The sequence below is a fragment of the Leptinotarsa decemlineata genome, unplaced genomic scaffold (assembly GCF_025532065.1).
Source record: "Leptinotarsa decemlineata unplaced genomic scaffold, Ldec_3_MD MMD2_tig00026282_RagTag_RagTag, whole genome shotgun sequence".
NCBI classification, from domain to species: domain Eukaryota; kingdom Metazoa; phylum Arthropoda; class Insecta; order Coleoptera; family Chrysomelidae; genus Leptinotarsa; species Leptinotarsa decemlineata.
The window spans coordinates 15,103,405-15,124,860 of record NW_027412668.1 but is presented as its reverse complement, the minus strand read 5'-3'; the positions used below and the strand labels follow the sequence as shown (position 1 = coordinate 15,124,860).

Genomic DNA, 21,456 nt, shown 5'->3' with positions numbered 1-21,456 from the left:
GAGTTTATCTTTTTCTTGTCAATATTTCGCTAATCTATTTCGAAAGTCTAAACACGGGAAAACCAACAAAACTAACGATAGGCCTCAAAGGTATCCTTTGAGGTATCCATCCTTATTTTTCCATTCTAGAAACTATTTCTGTGTTCTTTTATGCGAGATTTGAACGTTCTTTCTGTTTGATCTACATAAACATCGGGCATGGCCCACATGATAATTTATACACTCCCGATTTTTCCGAAACTGAACTTTTATTTTTGTAGTCAATGAATTTATACCTGGCCCATTCAGGTAGATTCATTTATTAGATTCATTATAAATAGTTGTTATTCAGAGGTAACTTATTATTTCACGCCAGAGAAAGCTATTGTATAGCGAAACACGTGTCGCGGTTTTTGTAAAACTCTTTATAGTGAAAATTATACAATAAACTGTATTAATGAATTTTAACACGGATTTTGATCAAGTATCGGCCAGTTTTGTTCAATTATTTTTGAAACATGTCATCTATTTATTCGTCTGTCCTTCCGTCGTGGCATAAATGTCACTATTTATTTTTTAGAATGAAATATCAATCAATTTTAGAACGTTTTTATTTGTCTCGTGTTAATTATTTGAAAGAAGTCGATATATTTTTTGTGAAGTTGACAGTGATTCAGGAAAAAATAACAAATAACTCATATAAAAATATAAATCAAATTATTACTTTTAAAGCGGCTATGATATTCAAAAATTGTGTAATAACAATTTTTGTTCACTTTGAAAAGTCCTAAAAAAGTTTCAAACAAACTCAGCAGTACAGGAAATGGATAGAAAAGAGATAATTAGTTACGAAGGAAGCGTTTTTGTTGATTTCGAAGAGTTTTATGAAACGTCTTTTCTCATAAAGTCAGGAACTATTCCGGAAAAATGTGAAAATCGTGAAATCGAAGACATCATACCTCTGATAGTGAAATCTTGATACCAACGAAAAAAACATTTTTAGAATAATGTTGATGGAACCAGAAGTAATATCCTCTTCACAATATTTCATTAATAGTTTCAGAATTTTCACCAATTCATCCCCATCATTAAAAAAAGTTTTGTTAAAATATATCGTTGAAGAATTTAACTTCGGAGTTGGTTTCTCATCATAATAAAGGGTAAATGAAGTTTGTTGGGCATTTTTTAATACAATAAGCAGAAAATTCATCAAAGCAGTTTCAGGTGTATAAGTAATCTTTTAAAAACATTAAAATCTTTTGAGGAGGTTAACGGGGAAAGATATATGTTCAAAATAACAAATAATATTCACCTTAAAATCACCCACTATATTTGTATAAGTAATTATGTGAATAGTCGTCAAAATTCAGTATTGAGAATTCATGAACTGTAAAGAATAGAAAATTGGTATAGTTGATAAGTTTGAAAGGGTTTTACGGTTATGTTTAGAGCAAAAATAATTTCAGCTCACTATTTCGTCTTGAATATGTAGAATAGGAAATATTTTGTGACAACATTGAATTTCAAGAATATCTTCAACATTTTGAGCAATTTTTTTGCATTCAATTTTGATTACGCTCATCGTCCTCCAGTAAAATGATTCATTCTCTTTTAATTTCTTGAGAAATTCATTGTTGATTCACCATAAAATGTTGAATGAATTCGAGTTATCTGGTGTGAATAATTCATTATTGATTTCATGGTGGGATACTTGATGAAAATCTACTATAACCTATTCAAATAACACTTTATTGTGAGATTTTTCACCCAATAGTTTTCAAAACCGTGACACGTATTTACCATACAAACAGTTCAGTGAAAATCTCACCCTGAGGTATTGTTTGAATACGTATATTTTCATGATTGGTGTCTTTTTTAGCTTTAAAATTCAGAGAATTGTATGACCAACTTTTCTTTCAATATATGATGATACCATTATATTCATCAATTGAACTATATCGAATTTCCTTAAAAAAAATCAATTATTCTGTAGTGACGGAGAAATAGCAAGCAAAAAATATTGTTTTTCCAAAGATTGATTTTCCTTGAAAATATTTTTTTCATAATTGCTTGGCTGAGTAGGCTAGTTCCAAAAAGAGTCTTGTCTACTTTTTCGAACTCTTGATAAATGAGTAGAACCGTTCAAATTCAAAACGTCAGAATCTAATGACTTTTTATTAATTGGACTCTTTTTGGACCTGGGCTTCTCAATTAATGTGCGAAGGAGGAATTTGTACCGACACCTTCACCAAAAAGTGTATTATGCCGTTTTACAAAACGCTGCCGGTTTTGGAAAAGATAAATATTGAAATTTGATTTTTTCAATACTTTATGTAATTCATAGGCAAAATTTATAAGTCTGATTTATTGACTTTACACTTTTCAGAGACTTACATTAAGCAGTAACTTGTCTGGGTGAACTATTGAGTTTGTCCTCCGTTACACCTGAGTTGCTTCTCTATTGATCTATATTTATTCATTCATTAGATTGTGAAAGGTTTAAAACCTCGAAAACATGAAAGAACAATAATTCCTTAATTGAAATGTATTTCAAAGATTATTTCATTACTAGATTTTCACTGAAATATTGATTTTGATACATAATCCGCAAACTTGCTGGAGCCACGACATCGAAATCATAAAACTCATTATCAGATAAAAATCCAATATAAGCGAGGTTGTACAGATATCGGCATCTTCCCTGAACTTGAGGCAAACTCGTTATCTACGTTAATGACATTTTTCATAGAGTTCATACACCCATATTTAACGACATAGATCAAATTGATGTCGTTTATTATTGAAATCTTCATGTTGGTTACTGAAATGTAATCATAACGCTTCGGGGACGTGTTTGAGTTAGAATAAGTTTATGTTTTTCATTTGAGATTCATTAAACACAGCTCCTTCCTTCCTGAATTCTCATTCTGTTTTCTTTATAGCTTTCCTCAACTTCTTTTTACTCGGAAGGTGGTCATTTAAAAGCATTGTATTATAAATTTCTGAACTTTGCATCGTTCGTTTTGCCTACTTTTTCTCATTCCTAATTTTCATTCGACAATGTTGGAAATTACATTCCAAGAAAAATCTTTTTAAAATCTGTCGCACCCCTGCGAACAACAACCCTCAGAAGTCGAGACTTGTGCGAGCTGAGGATTAACGAGGCCTTACCTTTTGACTTGTGATTTCTAACACGGGTTGGACGATAGCAAGTGGAAATCGATCGATCAGACTAGGGCTTGAACCACCGACCAACACGGCAGTCAATTCGAGTGAGTGAAGAAAGCACCTGCGTCGAACAGCCTGGCTACCGACCGGCTAATGAATTATCGACGAAATATCAGGTAAAAGTATTTTTCAGACTATTCTACCTGTCCCCCTACAAAAAATGATTTTTTTCTGTTAAAAAATGCTCGAGTGCAACCTCCATTTGAAAGTGACAAGAAGCCTCTGGCCAACTATTTGTAGACAAGATATTTCACTGTTCGTGATATCAAGAACCGAATATTTGAAATACAAGAGGAACATCACTACGGTTTCCGAAAAGTGAGATTAGCAGGAGATGTCAATTTGAAAGTGACAAGAAAACTCTTTCAACTATTTGTAAACAAGATATTTCACTATTAGTGATATCAAGAATCAAATATTTGGAATAGAAAACGAAAAGAAAGATTAGCAGGAGATGCCAATTTGAAAGTGACAAGAAGACTATTCCAACTATTTATAGACAAGATATTTCACTGTAAGTGATGTCAAGATTCGAATATTTGGAAAAGAAGACGAACATCACTACGGTTTTCTAAATGAAAGATTAGCAGGAGACGCCAATTTGAAAGTGATAAGAAAACTCTTTCAACTATTTGTAAACAAAATATTTCACTGTTAGTGATATCAAGAATGAAATGTTTGGAATAGAAGACGAACATCGTTACAGTTTCCGAAATGAAAGATTAGCAGGAGATGTTAATTTGAAAGTAACAAGAAAACTCTTTCAACTATTTGTAGACAAGACATTTCGCTGTAAGTGATATCAAGAATCGAATATTTGGAATAGAAGACGAAAAGAAAGATTAGTAGGAGATGCCAATTTGAAAATGACAAGAAGACTCTTCCAACTATTTGTATACAAGATATTTCGCTGTAAGTGATATCAAGAATCGAATATTTGGAATAGACGACGAAAAAAAAGATTAGCAGGAGATGTCAATTTGAAAGTAACAAGAAAACTCTTTCAACTATTTGTAAACAAGATATTTTACTGTTAGTGATATCAAGAATGAGATATTTGGAATAGAAGACGAACATCATTACGGTTTCTGAAAAGAAAGATTTCCAGAAGATGTCAATTTGAAAGTAACAAGAAAACTCTTTCAATTATTAGTAAACAAGATATTTCACTGTTAGTGATATCGAGAATCAAATATTTGGAATAGAAGACGAAAAAAAAGATTAGCAGGAGATGCCAATTTGAAAGTGACAAGAAGACCCTTCCAACTATTTGTAGACAAGATATTTCACTGTAAGTGATATCAAGAATCGAATATCTGGAATAGAAGACGAGCATCAACTACGGTTTTCTGAAAGAAAGATTAGCAGGAGATGCCAATTTGAAAGTGACGAGAAAACTCTTTCAACTATTTGTAAACAAGATATTTCACTGTTAGTGATATCAAGAATGAAATATTTGAAATAGAAGACGAACATTATTCCGGTTTCCGAAAAGAAAAATTAGCAGGAGATGTCAATTTGAAAGTGACATGGAAACTCTTTCAGCTATTTGTAAACAAGATATTTCATTGTTAGTAATATCAGGAATCAAACATTTGAAATACAAGATGGACATCACTATGGTTTCCGAAAAGTAAGATTAGCAGGAGATGTCAAATTAAAAGTGACAAGAAAACTGTTTCAACTACTTGTAAACAAGATATTTCACTGTTAGTGATATCAAGAATCGAATATTTGGAATAGAAGACGAAAAGAAAGATTAGCAGGAGATGCCAATTTGAAAGTGACAAGAAGACTCTTCTAACTATTTGTAGACAAGATATTTTACTGTAAGTGATATCAAGAATCTAATATTTGGAATAGAAGACGAACATCACTACGGTTTTCTAAAAGAAATATTAGCAGGAGACGCCAGTTTGGAAGTGACAAGAAATCTCTTTCAACTATTTGTAAACAAGATATTTCACTGTTAGTGATATCAAGAATGAATTATTTGGAATAGAAGACAAACACCATCACGTTTTCCGAAAAAAAAGATTAGCAGGAGACACCTCGTTTATATGCCTCTGCTTTGGCCATCTTCTAAAGACGTAACTTTGATTGGTGTAACGCGCTTCGAGAATAATATTGCATTTCTGGTGATTGGGAAAAGTTAAAGTGTTACGATATCACAGATGTATCTCGCTACTTATATGGAGTTTTTACCTTGAACAATCTGTAAAAATAACATTGAAGTCAATATGGATCGGTGAGGATCACCGATCACCGAATCACCGATTTACAGTGTGTAAAAGCCAAATGGAATAAATTCATTATTTCGATTACGGTACATATTTCAACAAAATCCCGAAACACGTCAAATTTATATTGTAATTTGACATACTCTAACGGAAAAATGCTACGCCTACCTTCAACTACCGTTGAATGGCATACTACACCCAATTTTTTGAATGATAAGTATAGGCTTGTGATATATCGTGTGAAAAGTCTCTTTATTCTCTATTCAAAAATGTTATCGCTTTCAAGTTTATTACAACAATTAAGATAAAATAAATTAAAATCATGTGGTTACCGAAATTCGATAAAATACACTCAGAACTTATTGCAAATATACTCAAAACTTATTTTATGTTCAAGTATTGTGGTTAGTTTAAAACACCTAGTCAACTTGTTTTGTATGTTACAACATTAGTTGTCAGTATTTCAATTTAAGGTTACAGTTCGTTAACTTTAAGTCTGACAAATGGTTAGATTAACGGAGATGCATAAAATAACAGTTTTACAAATGATTGGTTGAAGAGATAAAACCCGAACATAACAGGAAGTAGCTCGCCTATTTCATGAGAAATTTCCTGATTTACCGCTCATATCTCAAGGAACAATAGGAAAAATAGAAACGCAGTTTCACGAGCTTGGTCATGTGGAGCAGATAAAAAAAGCATTCGAAGGGGGTTGAAGGTAGGGGTGGCATATTTACGTTGAAGAATGTCAAATTATAATTTACATTTGAAATGCAACCGAAATAATGAATTTATTCCATTTGGCTTTTACACAATGTATATTCTTTGTTAATATATAAAATTCATCAGCTGTGTCACTAGCAACTGATTCAGTTTATCAATAGGCGAATTTTTTAAAAGCTGAAAAGCCATAGGCAAAAAACAGAAAATTTCCAAAATGCTAATCTTTTTTTCGACACAGTAGCTTCTTCAACAGTGATTTGAATACTACAAGTTGCTTCTTACGCTAATATCTGTATACCACATGTAACTACAATTGGAACCACACTGCTCGTGAATGACCAGCTACCGACTGAAAATAGCTTGGAGAAAGGCAAAGAAAACAGATTGAGAACTCAGTAAAGAAAAATATATGTCTAATGAATCTCAAATAAAAAGTGGTATCAGCATAAACTTATTCTAATTTGAACACGTCCTGAAAGCGTTATGATTACGTTTCAGTAACCAACATGCAGATGTCAAGAATAAACGACATCAATTTAAAGTGTGTCGTTAAATGTAGTTTTGTGAAGGCCATGAAAAATGTCATTGAGGTAGATAACAAGTTAGCCTCATTTTCAGGAGAAATACCGATATCTGACAACCTCGTTCATGTTGGATTTTTATCTGATAATGGTGTTCATGACTTTGACGTCCTTGCTTCAGCAGTGACAGGAAATTATGAACTGATTCGAAATTATTAGCTGAATTGCTCCATTAAGCTCTTGAAACGGGATGAAAAGTTTGCGGATTATGTGTCAAAGTCAATATTTCAGTGAAACTCAAGTAATGAAATAATCTTTGAAATACTTTTCAAGTTTGGAATTGATGTTCTTTGGTGTTTTGTAGGTTTCAAACTTTTCACGATCTGATTAATGCATGAATATAGATCAATAGAAAATCAATTCAATTTACTCAGACAAGTCACTGAACATTTATTTTATTCATTATTTTACTCATTTATCGTAAGTTTGAAAAAATGTATATCTGATCAAAATTGATATAATTTTTCTTGTTACTATTTATGAGCAATTATGAAAAAAAAATTGAAGGGATTTTTTTTTTTTGGAAAAGTAACCCTTTTTGCCTTCTGTTTCGCCTTCATTAGAAAATAATTGATAATTTCTCGAAGGAAATTTTATAAAGCACACTTGCTGAATATAATGGTATCATCATATAAACGTAATAAAAGAAAATGTATCCAAGACAAGCACTTTCATCACACCAGAAATGTAATACTGTTCTCGTTTCAGATTTTTCTACGCCAGAGTTTACAGCCTTACCTTTTACTTACGTAAAGGAAAGGTATGTAAGAGAAGGTAACTGTTGTAACTAACTTCAATCAAATTTCAATAAAATTGTTATGTTCCTTTATGAGAATAGATCATTATTATAAACTTTCCTGAATAAATTTCACTTCATGTATTTCATTTCACCTTACTTTAATTCCTTCATAATTATGTTTTTTGAATAAGGTCTATATCAGTACCAACAAAAAGATAGACTATAAAAGATATTTGAAGTAATGAAAACTACTTCATGACATGGAAAACTTGCCTACTGTTTATTGAGGAATAAAAAAATTATTCCAAATAAGTCTGAATTGGAACAGATATTTAACTACACTATCAGTGATAATGTAGTTAAATATCAGTTAAATAATCATATTTAAAATGTTGAATATCATGAGTAAAAAAACAATTATTTATTAATCAATAAGAAAATGCCAATTATGAAAGATATTCAAAGATATTACCGTCATCCTCTGTAAATGGCAGGACCGTAGTTGAAAAAATAGTGTAAAGTACTAAATAAATGCTGATAAATTTTACTAAGGTATTTAGGAACTATGAAAGTTGAAATGTTCGAAACAATTAGCTGTGCATTAAAAATTTTGAATTTGAAGATGATATATAAGCAACGGGAGTCCAAAAAATTAAAATCACCTTCTTCTCAAAGATAACTGAGTCTCTATTTCACGATATTTCTCAAATATTCAGGGAATTATATCTATATGATGTATACATAAATGATATCCTTCCTTCTTTTTTTGTCTTTGCGGACGGAAGTTGGAAAAAACTGTTTAATTCTGAAAAGGATGCAGCTATCAACTTTGGCTTCTGGTATGGAATATGTTTTGATGTTGAATCACATATTACAAAAGTTTCGCCTTAAAAAAAGACTGGTAAAAAGTTGTACCGCCAAGTAAAGTTTTAAACTTCAAATTCTCGGAATCAAACAACAACAACGACGATGTATAAAAAAATCAACTTCTTCTTCGCATTTCAAAGAAAGAGGATATGATGAATAGAAAGTATCACAGTATATCTTGGATTTCGTTCAACTTGAATTGAAGTCGGGAATAGCTATTTGAATTCTATGTTTGTAAATTGAAGAATTTGCAGTTTTCCTCTCAGAGTTATATGAATTCCTCAACTTCAATGTCCCGAGAAAACAAGAAGGTATCGCATATAAAGTTATATAAGAATATATTACCCTGTTTCTTTTCATCCATCGGTGATGAGCTTCTGTCTGCTTGATGCGGTGTTGCCGCGCTTCCTCGGAGAGTGAACAGCGCCTTCCTCGTTCCCTTTCTTGCCATGCTGCTCGACCTTGAGAGCACTATGAAAAGAAAAATTGAGTTACTGGTTGGTAGAAAAAGCATAACTGCTGAAATTACCAGTAGTTACATTATTTCAATCTAAATGAGATGAAAATTGTTGATTAAATAGTATAGTCGAAGTAACTGGTATAGTGCATAATTAAGCTGTCCGCGAGCTCAACCAATACAGAGAAATAAAGCCGCTGCCAACTAGTCCACGTGGACTGTAGACTTGGCGGTTCGTATTGGATGATTTTTACTAACCGAATTTTATGATTGGCTGAAGAGTCATAAAATCAATTTTGAAGTCATGTTATGACAAGGAATAGAAATCAGGTAATGCGGGGATGGTTATCGCCGTCGTGTCATCAATGTTCAGTTCAGGAACTGAACACGATTTGAGTGTAGAAATTCGATATTGGTGCATTTATAATTACTTAAAATTCTTGTCATCTGTTTATAATGTGCCGTCCTTGGACATGTAATAATAGTAATAACGAAGGTGATAACAACGCAGATTTTTTTCTGTATACTGATTCCAATAGCGATGGTGAACAATGCAAAAAAAGATACCAGTGAATAAGTTTCGGATGCATTTCAATATTGAAACACAGAGAGTATGTTTCAATGTATATAAGAATCTATATCTGAAGTTTGGTTTCGAGGGAAACAAGCTATAATAAACAACGTCAGATTTGACCAAAATTCCTTTCTCAACTGTACGTAAAATAGTCAAAAACAAACCTTATGAACACAAGACACGATGTGATACGGGATTACCAAAACCTTTAGATGTTCATCTAATAAAATCATTGAAAAAACAATATACGACTGTTGCAAAAGCAATGAGATACCTACAATTGAAATCATAACAAAGAAATTGAATACTTCCGGCCATAACGTGAGCTGCTGTGACAAAACTCTTCAAAATTGGATGAAGAAACTAGGATTGAGATTTAAAATAATAAACAAACGTCAAGCAGGTATGGAAAGCACAAGAATAGTGGAATTGCGTAACAAATTCTTAGAAAAAATAACTATATATATAGACAAGAACAACGGCAAATTTTCTATTTGGACGAAACTTAGTATGATACTCACGACATAGTTACGAAAGGGTGGACTGATGGTTCGAGAATGTATACACCTAACATGCCCGCAAACAAAGGATCGCGACTAATCATTGTGCATAGCGGAAGAAGTAAAGGATGGGTACTATTCGATAGTCGACGTTTCGCCATCATCTCAGATGGCATTATCAAGACAAGTTACTGCTTCGCTTCGAGAGGTATATATATATATATATATATATATATATATATATATATATATATATATATATATATATATATATATATATATATATATATATATATATATATATATATATATATATATATAGGAATCCTGTGAATGATATCTGATTCGCTTTCATACGAATGTTTGGAATATAAACAGATTAGAGAAAAGTGTTTTTCGTAAGTATTTTTCTTTCGTGTAATTCAATGTTTATATGAAAATAGCTGGTTCGAGAGGACTTTTTCTTCCAGTTTGTGTCTGAAAGTTACTTCTTTGCATGATCCACACATTTTCATATACAGTTAATTTTTGAAATTGATTACTTCTTTCCTTTCTTTGGAAGATTCATACATTGTTTGTACCAGTTGTTGCCCCTGTACGAATGACAACTCTCAAGTGATGACAAGTCGAAAATGACAAGTCGAAACTTGTTGCAGTTAAGGATTAAAGAGGTGTACCATTTTAAAGCCTAAATTCCTATATTAGTTGAAAACAATGCTATTGAAATAGGTGAAATATCGAACATATGTTACATTTAATTTGAGAATTAGTCGTTTTGTTAGAAAGAGGGAAATGTCAAATTGTATGATGAATCATAACCTCAAACATTCCATTTCGTTAGAAAATATAAGTTGATTTCGACATGATTTTCATTTCATATGATTTCATTATGTTTTATATTATTTTTCAGTACCGGCATACTGTATAAATGAGAATGAATGCATACATGTACACCTTAATCACAAAACCTCTCAAACCTGTTTGGCCATTTATATCGATCTACGAGTATTAGCAAAAAATAACGTATAATTTGAATTTACATAACTATTATTTTGCTATAACATATTTCGCTTGCATTTGGTATCAAACCGGCTAACGACAAAAATTCGTGACTGAATAGCTGATAATGAATAATGTAGTTGGCTGGACGGTAATACAATGGCTTCCTAGAAAGAAACATTTGAAGCTTTCTATTCTGGTCAGTTATTCAACAAAATACAGGATGCGTCACTAATAAAGTCAAAAGTTCACTCAGTACCTACCCTGATTTTCATATTCTAAAATTGTAAGAGGGTATCTCCTTTCTTTTTGGAATTTTAGGAAGAAGAAAGGCTGTGTCTGATTCAGAAGTGAACTTCTATGCCAACAAAGAAAGAGCAAGAACTCCCTGTACTTTGATGTGATGTTATTCAGAAACGCCAATTGCTACCTCACTTTCTTCAGGTGTTTTTCCATGGGACCAAATCAAATTCGAGAGAAATATCCCTCAGACGAGATTGTAAGAGATGAGACATTTCAATGATCACTTGGTCCAAGTTTTCGAAAAGTTTGATTACGGGATGATTTTGCTAATATATTCGAATTCATCTTGACAATTTGTTGAAATGATGAAAATCAAAGTCTAAAATCAAATATGCTAATGGCAGGAAATTTCATAAAAAGTTTTCAGAAAAGGTAAACCTGACATAGCCAGTGAGATGAGCACTCATCGTTGACAACAAACAAGCTGAAAATTGAAGTAAAATAGTTCCTATTATCTAAACTATACTGTTGAGCAGCCACCAAGAACTAGCTCTGAGGAAGATTGTTGATTCGAAACTTCACAAATTGAGTGAGCTTACTTGGAGACTGGCTTTTAATCAAATTATCTAAAAGAACAATTCGTTCAGGCCAGTCTCAAATTACCTACACTGTAGGTTATTGGACTGAAACCTAACAGTCCCCTGGCGTTGTTTTATATCCGACAGGTGTCAGAGCAGGATTCTTCACAGAAGTTATTCCTGCATATGTTGTTGGCGATACAACGGCTGCAATCAATTTTCAGTTATTAGAAATACACTTGCAGACTTCAGAGTATCATTCCTCGAACTAGGCGGAAGCGAACGATAAACAACAAGTTTGTCATCATCCCATCTGCCTGTGAAAGAGGTAACCAGCCGCATATCCGAAATTTGCCTAATTCCTCGTATGAGGAATAAAAAATCCACAAATTGAGTGGGCATACGGATATAATCCAACGCCCTCCGTAGTATGCGCCAGGGGAGTAGTTGTTTTCTGATAGGTTTCAGTCCATTAACCTAAAGTGTAGATAATTTGAAACTAGCCTTAACGAATTGTTCTTTCAGATAATTTGATTCAAAACCGTTAGAAGTAAATGATAATGAGCCAGAAATAAAATATTGAAATGCCATTATGCCCTAATTGAGGAACGGAACGAGTTAAAGGCTACTGAAATGTTGTCTTCATATTTCAGCCCAATAATTCACACCGAACTGATTATGATGCGTGGAGACATAATCGAAAAATATATTGTTTCTCTCCTCGCCTATGAAACAACAAATATCTATTTTGATAAAATATAATTGAGGGCTTGAAAAAAATCTATATCTGATGTGACATAGGGAAGATTGTTTCGATATTTTTTAAGAGATTTTATATAGCTTGGTCTGTTTGTTTGGGTAAAATTTAGTAATTGAAGTTTGACCCGCTTTCTGTTGACAGATTGATCTGAAATTCGGTAGACACATTTAGTTTTGATGACAATACAATTCAATAAATTCTGTATCATCGTGAATCTAAGTTGTTTGACTAGTAGAACAGTAGTACACGTTGAAAAAGATGCAAATTCAAGATGGCCGCAGTTACAAAATGGAAGATTACATATTTTTTCACAACTACCTCAATATGGTTATCAAATGACAAGGCTTGAATAGTAGAATAGTACTATTTATCAGATTTTATCTGATAAATACCGTAGATTGCTGGGGAGAGTGGTGAGATGACTGCTACCTGTGACCTTCCGAATTATTTTTTTGTTTTTAGTACATTATTTATACCATTACTAACTTTTTTTGCAATAAAACCGTTCAACTTTTTTTTATTACTAATTTTATTCCGTGGATGACATGACGAGAAGTAACTTGGAAAATGTTATACTTTCAAATCTGCACCACTTAGGTAATTATTGTTGTTATATGATAAATCAAGCCTATGATGGCGCTACTGCAATGAAAGTTCTTTCTAAGGCTTTCAATCGCTCATCTCAAAAGATATTTTCTCAAACTTTGTATGTTCTTTGCAGCTCCCATTCTTTGAATTCAGCTATAGGGCATTCATGGAATGTTCAGCAAATTAGATATTGTGTGAGCATTGTAAAGTTAGTTGGCAATTTCCTCAAGGAAAAAATTTGATCCACATGTGTTACACAAAATGAATGAAATATCATGATGGTTCATTGTGATTCAAAGACATTTATAAACCATGATCCAAACTCAGAAACTTCTGGAAAATATTGTAGGAAATATTCTACAGACTACACATAAGACAGAGCGATTTTCTTCAACTTTCAAACACCTAATCAGGAAATTCAACTAAAAAAAACATGCTGGATAAAGAAGTAATTGACCAGTAGGCAGCTAAAGAACTTGAAAAAAACCTTTAAAAAGACCTATAAGAACTAAGAAGTACTTTTGGATTCCTTCTTGGATACTGGGGACAAATTCGGTAATACGTTATCAGAATCTATTACTCAATCTTGCAAACGAGGAGGCTTCATCGAAAAGAAGAGATCAATGTTTTTCATTAACTCTCTATGTGCCCTAACTAGCTATGTGTGAACCAAAATCAACCAAGTCGACAACATATGACTCAAGATTACTGTGAAATTATGCCAGGCAACACACATCAAGAGATATTTCAAAACAGACCACCTGAGATAAAAAAACGAAGAATTGACACAGCAGTCCAGGAATCAGCACATAATAATTTCTGCGATTACTAATGATTGGACACTACATTCAGAGGACACCTGAGCAAAAAAGTTTTGTATAACGGAGACCTTAGGTGCGGAAAATGCAACAATGAAAAAGAAAAATATCTTCATTATTCATGTGAATGTGAGGTATTGAAACACGAGAAGGTAAGCAATTCATGAAAAACCAAAATGAAGTCCAGAAAAATATGACAAATATTTAATAAATAGAATAGAAATTTATTTATACTGAACAACAAACAGAATGGTCTCCACTTACATGATGCACAGTTTTTTTTAAAGTTCCTCACATATAGTATTCATTGAGTACCATTGATATCGTTAAAATCGATATAAAATATAAAACAATAAATAATAAAATGACCGTAAAAAATTTAGACACATTAGAGCATACGAAGGAGTTGCCCCTCAGTAATACTGTATATTCACAGTTCCTCACCATTTTGTTAATGGTTTTGAGACATTGTTGAAGAGGAGACAAATTGTTTTAGACACGAAATAGATTGTCTCTTCTTGTCAGTCTTACGACAGGTACAATGAAATGAATATTATAGAGAATTTCAGATACTTTCAGTATTCTGAGAATGTTAAAAAAAAATCACTTCCGAGGATTCACGGCGGTCTTTCAATGGTTGCATATTAAATTCTTGTAACTGGTTAGAATACAATATAAATGAAGGCCAGCCATTGTGTTTTCTGAAAAAGAGTGTTCCTAATAATCGTTTCTGGACTTTTTCTATAGAATCAGAATATAAAAAGGTCTTTGGATTTCAAATGACACAACCATATTCCAGCTTAGAACGAACAATGGAGTTGAAAAGTAACAAACAAGTATCGTGAATGCATTCATGGCTAGATCTTAAGACAAAGCTCATTTTTCTATAACATTCAGATACTAAGTATTCAAGACACCAGTAAAAATGATCCCGAGATCTTTCATCTCATTGATTCTCTGTAAATTGGTGTGATTAATGAAATAGTCCTTGATAGTGGGTGACTTCCGTCGTGTGAAACTCATTATTTTGCATTTAGCTTCGTCGAGAGATAGGTCAGATACTGAAAAGTAGGTAGATATATTATTGAGGTCATCTGGAAGCATATCAGAATCTTTTTCGCTTTCGATTCTTCTAAAAATCCTGAGATCATCGGCATATAGGAGAAATTGAGAAAGCCTGATATACCGAGAAACGTCATTAACAAATAACACGAGGAAAGGTCCCAAAATCGAGCCCTGCGGAACTTCTGAAGTAGCGGTGAATTCGAACGAAGCAGCGATAGCAGTGAAAGAAATAAAGTGTGTTTTTTGTGAAACCAAATGCTTTTAATGTCAGGATCAAAACCCTGTGGTTAACTCTGTCGAATACCTTGGCCAACGTCTATTTGATAGCCATTTTTTATTCCATCCGTAACAAAGTTACTAAATGCGCATAAATTGGTTATGGTAGATTCATTTCGAATAAAGCCATGCTGTTGGTCGCTTATTATTGAGTCCACGTGATTGTATACTCGATTATATAATACCCGTTCGAATATCTTCGACAAAGCTGGTAAGACTGTTATGGGTCTGTAGTTTCATACATTGTTCTTATTGCCGCTTTTGTGTATGGGGGGACCTTGCCAATTTTGAGAAAGCTTGGAAAACGATTTTTTTTCAGAGAAAGATTGAATATCAATGTCAGTGGTTGCTTTGATAAGTCACAGTAAACCTTGAAAAAGTAGGCTGGAATGCCATCGATTCGAATGGCTGCCTATACATGAAACAAGATTTTTGGAATGAGTATCAGCTGTCAAAAAAACTCATAAATGATGAATTTTGATAACAGTCTTTCAAGAAAAAATGAACGTCATATGTACATAAGAAAAACCTGACATTCGTAGCGGAGGACAACTAACAGAGTGGTCGCACATGTTTTTGTAGGATTAACTCTACTATACAGGCTCCAAAGGTGACAAAAAATACTGTCGTTTCGATAAACTAAGCAAATTTTTCGTTATCTTATTATTTATAACGCAAAACGTTTGATTTTTGTTCTAAAATATGCTGTGTTACGTCACAAAAGATGATATAATCAAGGATTCGAGCAGAAGTTCATGAAGGAATTTTATCTTTCACGCACCATTTGTCTCTAATTCCAACAATTCGTCCTCAACCTTGAGAGCGCTCGCATAGAACAAGGGAGATCGTTCAACAATAAACGCTGAAGAATTTGTGTGTGCACTCTTTTTAATGAAAATTCCTCAGCTATTCATTCCATGGTTCCCTGAATTGATCGCTATAGCGAAGGTCGCGTGACAATTTATATCTGTCGTTTCGAAGAATTTAACAGCAATACTTCAATTTACTGCGTCTCATCCGATATTAAATTGAGTTTGGTGTCGAAGATATCGCGAAAAACGTGTCTGATTTTTCAACTACATCTTTTTCGTTGCGTCTGATTATATCGAAATCCACCACACGGATCAATCGGTGAAACAACTTCAGATTCGAACCAGTGAAACTTACTGAAATATAAATTTTTACGAGAAATAGCCAAACCCTTCACAAATAGAAGAGTTTTTTCAGTATCTCTTTTTATCAGAAGCGATCTCTCCTGTCAACGAAAGGAAATGCTGGAACCCCAAAACTTTGATGTTATGTGGTTTGAAATAATATCACAGAAGATCAGTGAATTCATATGCCGCGATTAATGACCACCAAGCATTACACAATATGGTGCAGAATTCTCTTCATTTGCAAACACCACTGACTTTCTGCAAATCATTCATCCCAGTGCCGAAATTTCTATATTTGGTGACTTCAATATCCATAATATAGAATGGCTCAAATTTTCAAATATCAACGATGAACAAGGTTGCGAAGCTAAGGCTTTTGCAATAAGCAGCGGACTTACTCAGATTATAAATGAGCCAACCAGGATTCCTGACCGTGATGAGGAATACGAGGGGGGACCCAAAAAAAACATCTTTATTTCTCAATATTTTAACACCACATTTTGAACACCTTTGAAGTATTTGCCATTGACCACAACGCACTTCTCCAAATAATTCTTACATTGTTCAAAACAGTTTTTAAATTCACTCATCGGGATGTCCTATAAGCCTTCCAGCGATTTTTGTTTCACATCCTCCACATTGGCAAAACGCTTTCCTTTCATGTTTCTTTTGAGTCTGGGGAACAAAAAGAAGTCACAGGAGGCTACATCCGGTGAGTATGGGGGGTGGATAATCGGTGTCATGGCGTTTTTGGTCAAAAATTGCTTCACGGAAAGGGCGTTGTGGGCCGGCTCGTTGTCATGATGGGAGAACCAGTCGCCTGTGCGCCAAATATCTGCATTTTTCTTCCATATACTCTCCCTCAATCATTTGAAAACCTCCAAGTAGAACTTCTTGTTGACAGGTTGACCCGGAGGAACGAACAACTCCTCTGCAATTGAAGAAACAAATGAGCATCGTCTTGATATTTGACTTCACTTGGCGAGCTTTTTTGGGACGAGAAGAGCCAGCTGTCTTCCACTGGCTTGATTGTTGCTTTGTTTCGGGGTTGTATCCATAGCACCACGATTCATCATCAGTAATCACCTTGGAAAAAAATCAGGTTACTCTTCTAGCTGATTTTTAAGCTCAAACATGTCTGAAATCGACGCTTCCTTTGCTCGTCTGTGAGAAAGCGAGGGACGAATTTGGCTGCAACCCTTCTCATGTGCAAATCTTTGGATGAAATTCTTCTGAATTGAACTCAATGAGATTCGCGATATCTAACAGAGTTGATCAATGGTTCGGCGACGGTCTTCACGAACAAGGGGATTGATTTTGTCGACGTTCTCATCAGTTCTTGACGTTGAGGGGCTTCTTAAATGAAGTGGGTCTTCAATAGACATTTCTCCATTTTTAAAACCAATCGTAAAATCATAAGCAGTCTTGAGCATTACAATAGTTTCCGCGACCGATTTTCCCAATAGGACACAAAATTTCACAGCCGCGCGTTTTCGCCGAAATGTAAAAAGTTGTTATGCTAAAAAAAATAGGCGAATCGATGCACTAACAGCGACACAACTTCGCACACTGACGCAGGTGGCGTGACACTAACGGATATGTGGTTAAACAAAAGGTTTCCCCACTCTCCCTCCCCACCACAGCGTAATTCCCGTTTTTTTGGGTTTTCCCTCGTATGCCAGTTTTCAGGATTCAAACCTAACAACCAATCCAGAAATTCACAGTGACCGTTGTTTTTGTTGCTCCTTGAAGTATTCTACACTCTAGTTGATATCCGATCTGCCACCCGAATTCTTTTTTCTGAACATTTTGATGATCAAAAAGGAAAGTTTAGGCTTCCTGCTAGTTTGAATTTCTATCTCACTGAGATAGAGCCTCTCACGAACATTGCTATTTGATAAACACTATGCATTTTATTCGGAATAAACTAATGTAGGTCAACTGGAATCGCAGAATAAACTGGAAATGAGATATTCGACATGGCAATGAATATGGCGGATACTGAAGTTTTCCCGCATATTTTCCGTCTGAATTGATTCGAAAGAAAGGATTTGAGGGTCCCACTCGTATGCTAGTTTTCAGAATTCATACCTAATAACCAATCCGGAAATTCACAGTGGCCGTTGTTTCATAGACTATTCAATAGTTTTTGTTGCTCCTGACAACTTGTTTTTGAAGTATTCTTCACTCCAGTTGATATCTGATCTGCCACCCAAATTCTTTTTTCTGAATATTTTGATAATCAAAAAGGAAAGTTTAGGCTTCCTGCTAGTTTGAATTTCTATCTCACCGAGATAGAGCCTCTCATGAACATTGCTTTATGATAAACACTATGCATGTTATTCGGAATAGACTAATGTAGGTCAACTGGAATCACAGAATAAACCGGAAATGAGATATTCGACATGGCGGTGAATATGGCGGATATTGAAGTTTTCCCGAATATTTCCCGTCTGAATTAATTCGAATGAAAGGATTTGAAGCAGGCATCTACGTTTTCGAAAACGATAATTACGATGGGAATCATAAAACTTCAACCGGAACAGAAAGATGGTGTCTAAAATCCGACATTTCCTCTCGTTCCGACTATCTTATCTCGTTTAGAATTTCAATCAGGTGACTGAGGGTTTGTGAGGATGAAGAACGCTACAATGCTGTTCTAGAGAATGCTGTTAAAATGTCAGCCAAGAAGCTGGCCATTGGCCATATTGTGGCCGTGGTTTATTGGAGGGGAAAACAATATCTCGTGGGCTGCCAGTGAAAATTTCGGAAATGGTTTTGAAGATCCTCCCATTCAGCTAATCTGAAATGACAACATTTTTTGGTGATTCACTCGACACTGAAATGAGTTTGTGGTAAAAAAATCTCAATGGAGACCTTACGATGACTGTGAAATTTTCTGGATTGGTTGTTAGGTATAGATCCAAAAGAGTAGCATATTCACCATTACGGTCAGCAATCTTGGTTGGCTCATTTATAATCTGACAGCGGCATATTGCAAAAGCCCCAGATTCGTGACCTTGTTCGTCGTTGATATTTGAAAATTTGAGCCATTCCATATTGTGGATATTGAAGTCACCGAATATGAAAATTTCGGCACTGGGATGATTGATTTGCATAAAGTCAAGTGTTTGCAAGTGGAGAGAATAATTTCCTAGATTATGTATCGCTAGGTGGTCGATAAACGCAACATATGAATTTGATGATCTTCTGTGATATTATTTTGAGCCACATAACATCAAAGTTTCGGGGTTCCAGCATTTCCCCTCATTGACAGAAGAGATCGCTTCTGATAAAAAGAGATATTCGAAAGTTATGCCTTAATCGGCTGTAGAAATCATAACCAGGATATAGAAAATTGACGGGGTTTGTTGAAGCACTGACTTTGGTTTCCGTGAATGCAAGACTATGCGGACTGTTTGATTGCAGATGTTAGTGCACTGAGTTTATATTTGAGTTGGGTCCTCTGATGTTGCAGAAATCGATTTTAAAGTTGCTAGTGGGCCTCTTAGCAACTGCAGTTACCATGCTATTTCTGTGTGTACTGATGTTAGGAAGATACTGCTGACTGTCAAAAATAGTGGTTTTCGAATAACTTCTGCAGGATGATGCCCCGGAGATACGATTGGGGAGCTATTTTACCTCCGGAGTATTTTGACCTTAGGATCTTCATCATGCAATTTTTTCTTACATTCCCACCCTTGAAACTGGAAACAACTGCTTAGCAACGAAACGTTAGCCAAAAGCAACTTCAGGCTGCTTAAGCCGTTGCGATGGTATCTCACCGGGCGATACCGGGTGGGACCAGCATTTATCATCTAAAAAAATATCTAACAACAGACTTTTCGTGATATTACAAAATACTGCTAATAACTGGCACTCTTTTGTTAATCCCTGGCACATCCCCGGTGAGCACACTTATAGTAAAAATAGAAAATGCGTTGGGAAAGAGAGTTTTTGGCTTTCTTCTATTCCATTTTGATACAAAAAAATGTGGACATCTTCCAAAGAAAGGAAGTACATTAAAAATCGTAATTCATGAATGAATTGTGTGTATTTTCTATAATGTTATCCAATTTGGTACTGAAGAGCCTTGGGGCAAGTGTCTTAAGGCAAAACATCGGTGTATACCAGTGAGGGTGACAGTGTTCCATGTAAGTGCAATTTGTTACCATTCATTTAAAGTAGAACTCATGTGAATGATATCTGATTTTATTCCACAACGAATGTTTGAAATTAAAACTGAGTAGAGAAAAGTATCTTCTATATAATTCAGTGTGCATATAGAAGTATTTGTTTCGAAAGAATTTTTTTCATTGGTGTAATTCAATGTTTATATGAAAGTAGCTGTTTCAGGAGGACTTCCTTTCAATTTGTGTCTGAAAGTTACTTCTTTCAATAATCTACACATCCATGTATAGAGTAACTCATTTTCAAATTGATTACTTCCTTCCTTTCTTTGGAAGATTCTCTTATTTTTTTGTTTTGTATCAAGATGGAGTAGTAGAAAGCCGAAAACTTTCTTTCCCAAAAATTAATCACTTCTAAAAATATAACCCCTTCAATTCAGAAAATGCGTATTGTGAAAGTTACTTACCAAAGGTGGAAACCGTGGAAAGGGTAGAATTTCCCTAGTAGCTACGTGACTGGGCAAATCCGAACGTCCTCTTCGGAATTTTTTACGTCGAAGGCGCTGTTTCTCTCGTATGAGTAGGGCGGCTTGCATACCTGCTGCAGCAGCTGTGCTCATACAGTGAGAAAGACTCCAGAATTGTTCATTATGCGTCAAACTTGCACAGACAAAACCTTATTATTTTTAGTGCAATTTGGTCTCAATTTTTGGGCCACCCTTCGAGAGCAATACTTGAGAGAATTTCTCACAGTTACTGGTATTCCGGAGATTGTAGAACATAGCACGCCTCTCTTCCCACTCTGTTCTCCCAAAATTTTATCACCGCTCAAAGAATTTGTAAAGCTATACTCTCTTCTATACTTGATCCTCGAAATTTTTTTGAAAAGCATTTTTTGAATATCGACAGTCCAGGTCGAAGATTTGAGATGAAGATGGAGATGTATATTTATGA

At 34.3% G+C, this 21,456-nt stretch overlaps 1 protein-coding gene and 1 long non-coding RNA gene across 2 annotated transcripts in view; one reads left to right on the top strand and one right to left on the bottom strand.

Moving 5' to 3' along the window:
- LOC111506097 (uncharacterized) overlaps positions 1–21,456 on the bottom strand; it is a 314,210-nt gene that overhangs the window by 6,860 nt on the left and 285,894 nt on the right. The window contains 1 exon segment of the mRNA XM_074179876.1: positions 8,703–8,828. Coding sequence (XP_074035977.1) covers positions 8,703–8,828 — 126 coding nt within the window.
- On the top strand, positions 5,829–7,631 carry LOC141484569 (uncharacterized). Its single transcript, XR_012466693.1, has 2 exons — positions 5,829–6,992; positions 7,460–7,631. It is a non-coding gene; the product is annotated as an uncharacterized lncRNA (long non-coding RNA).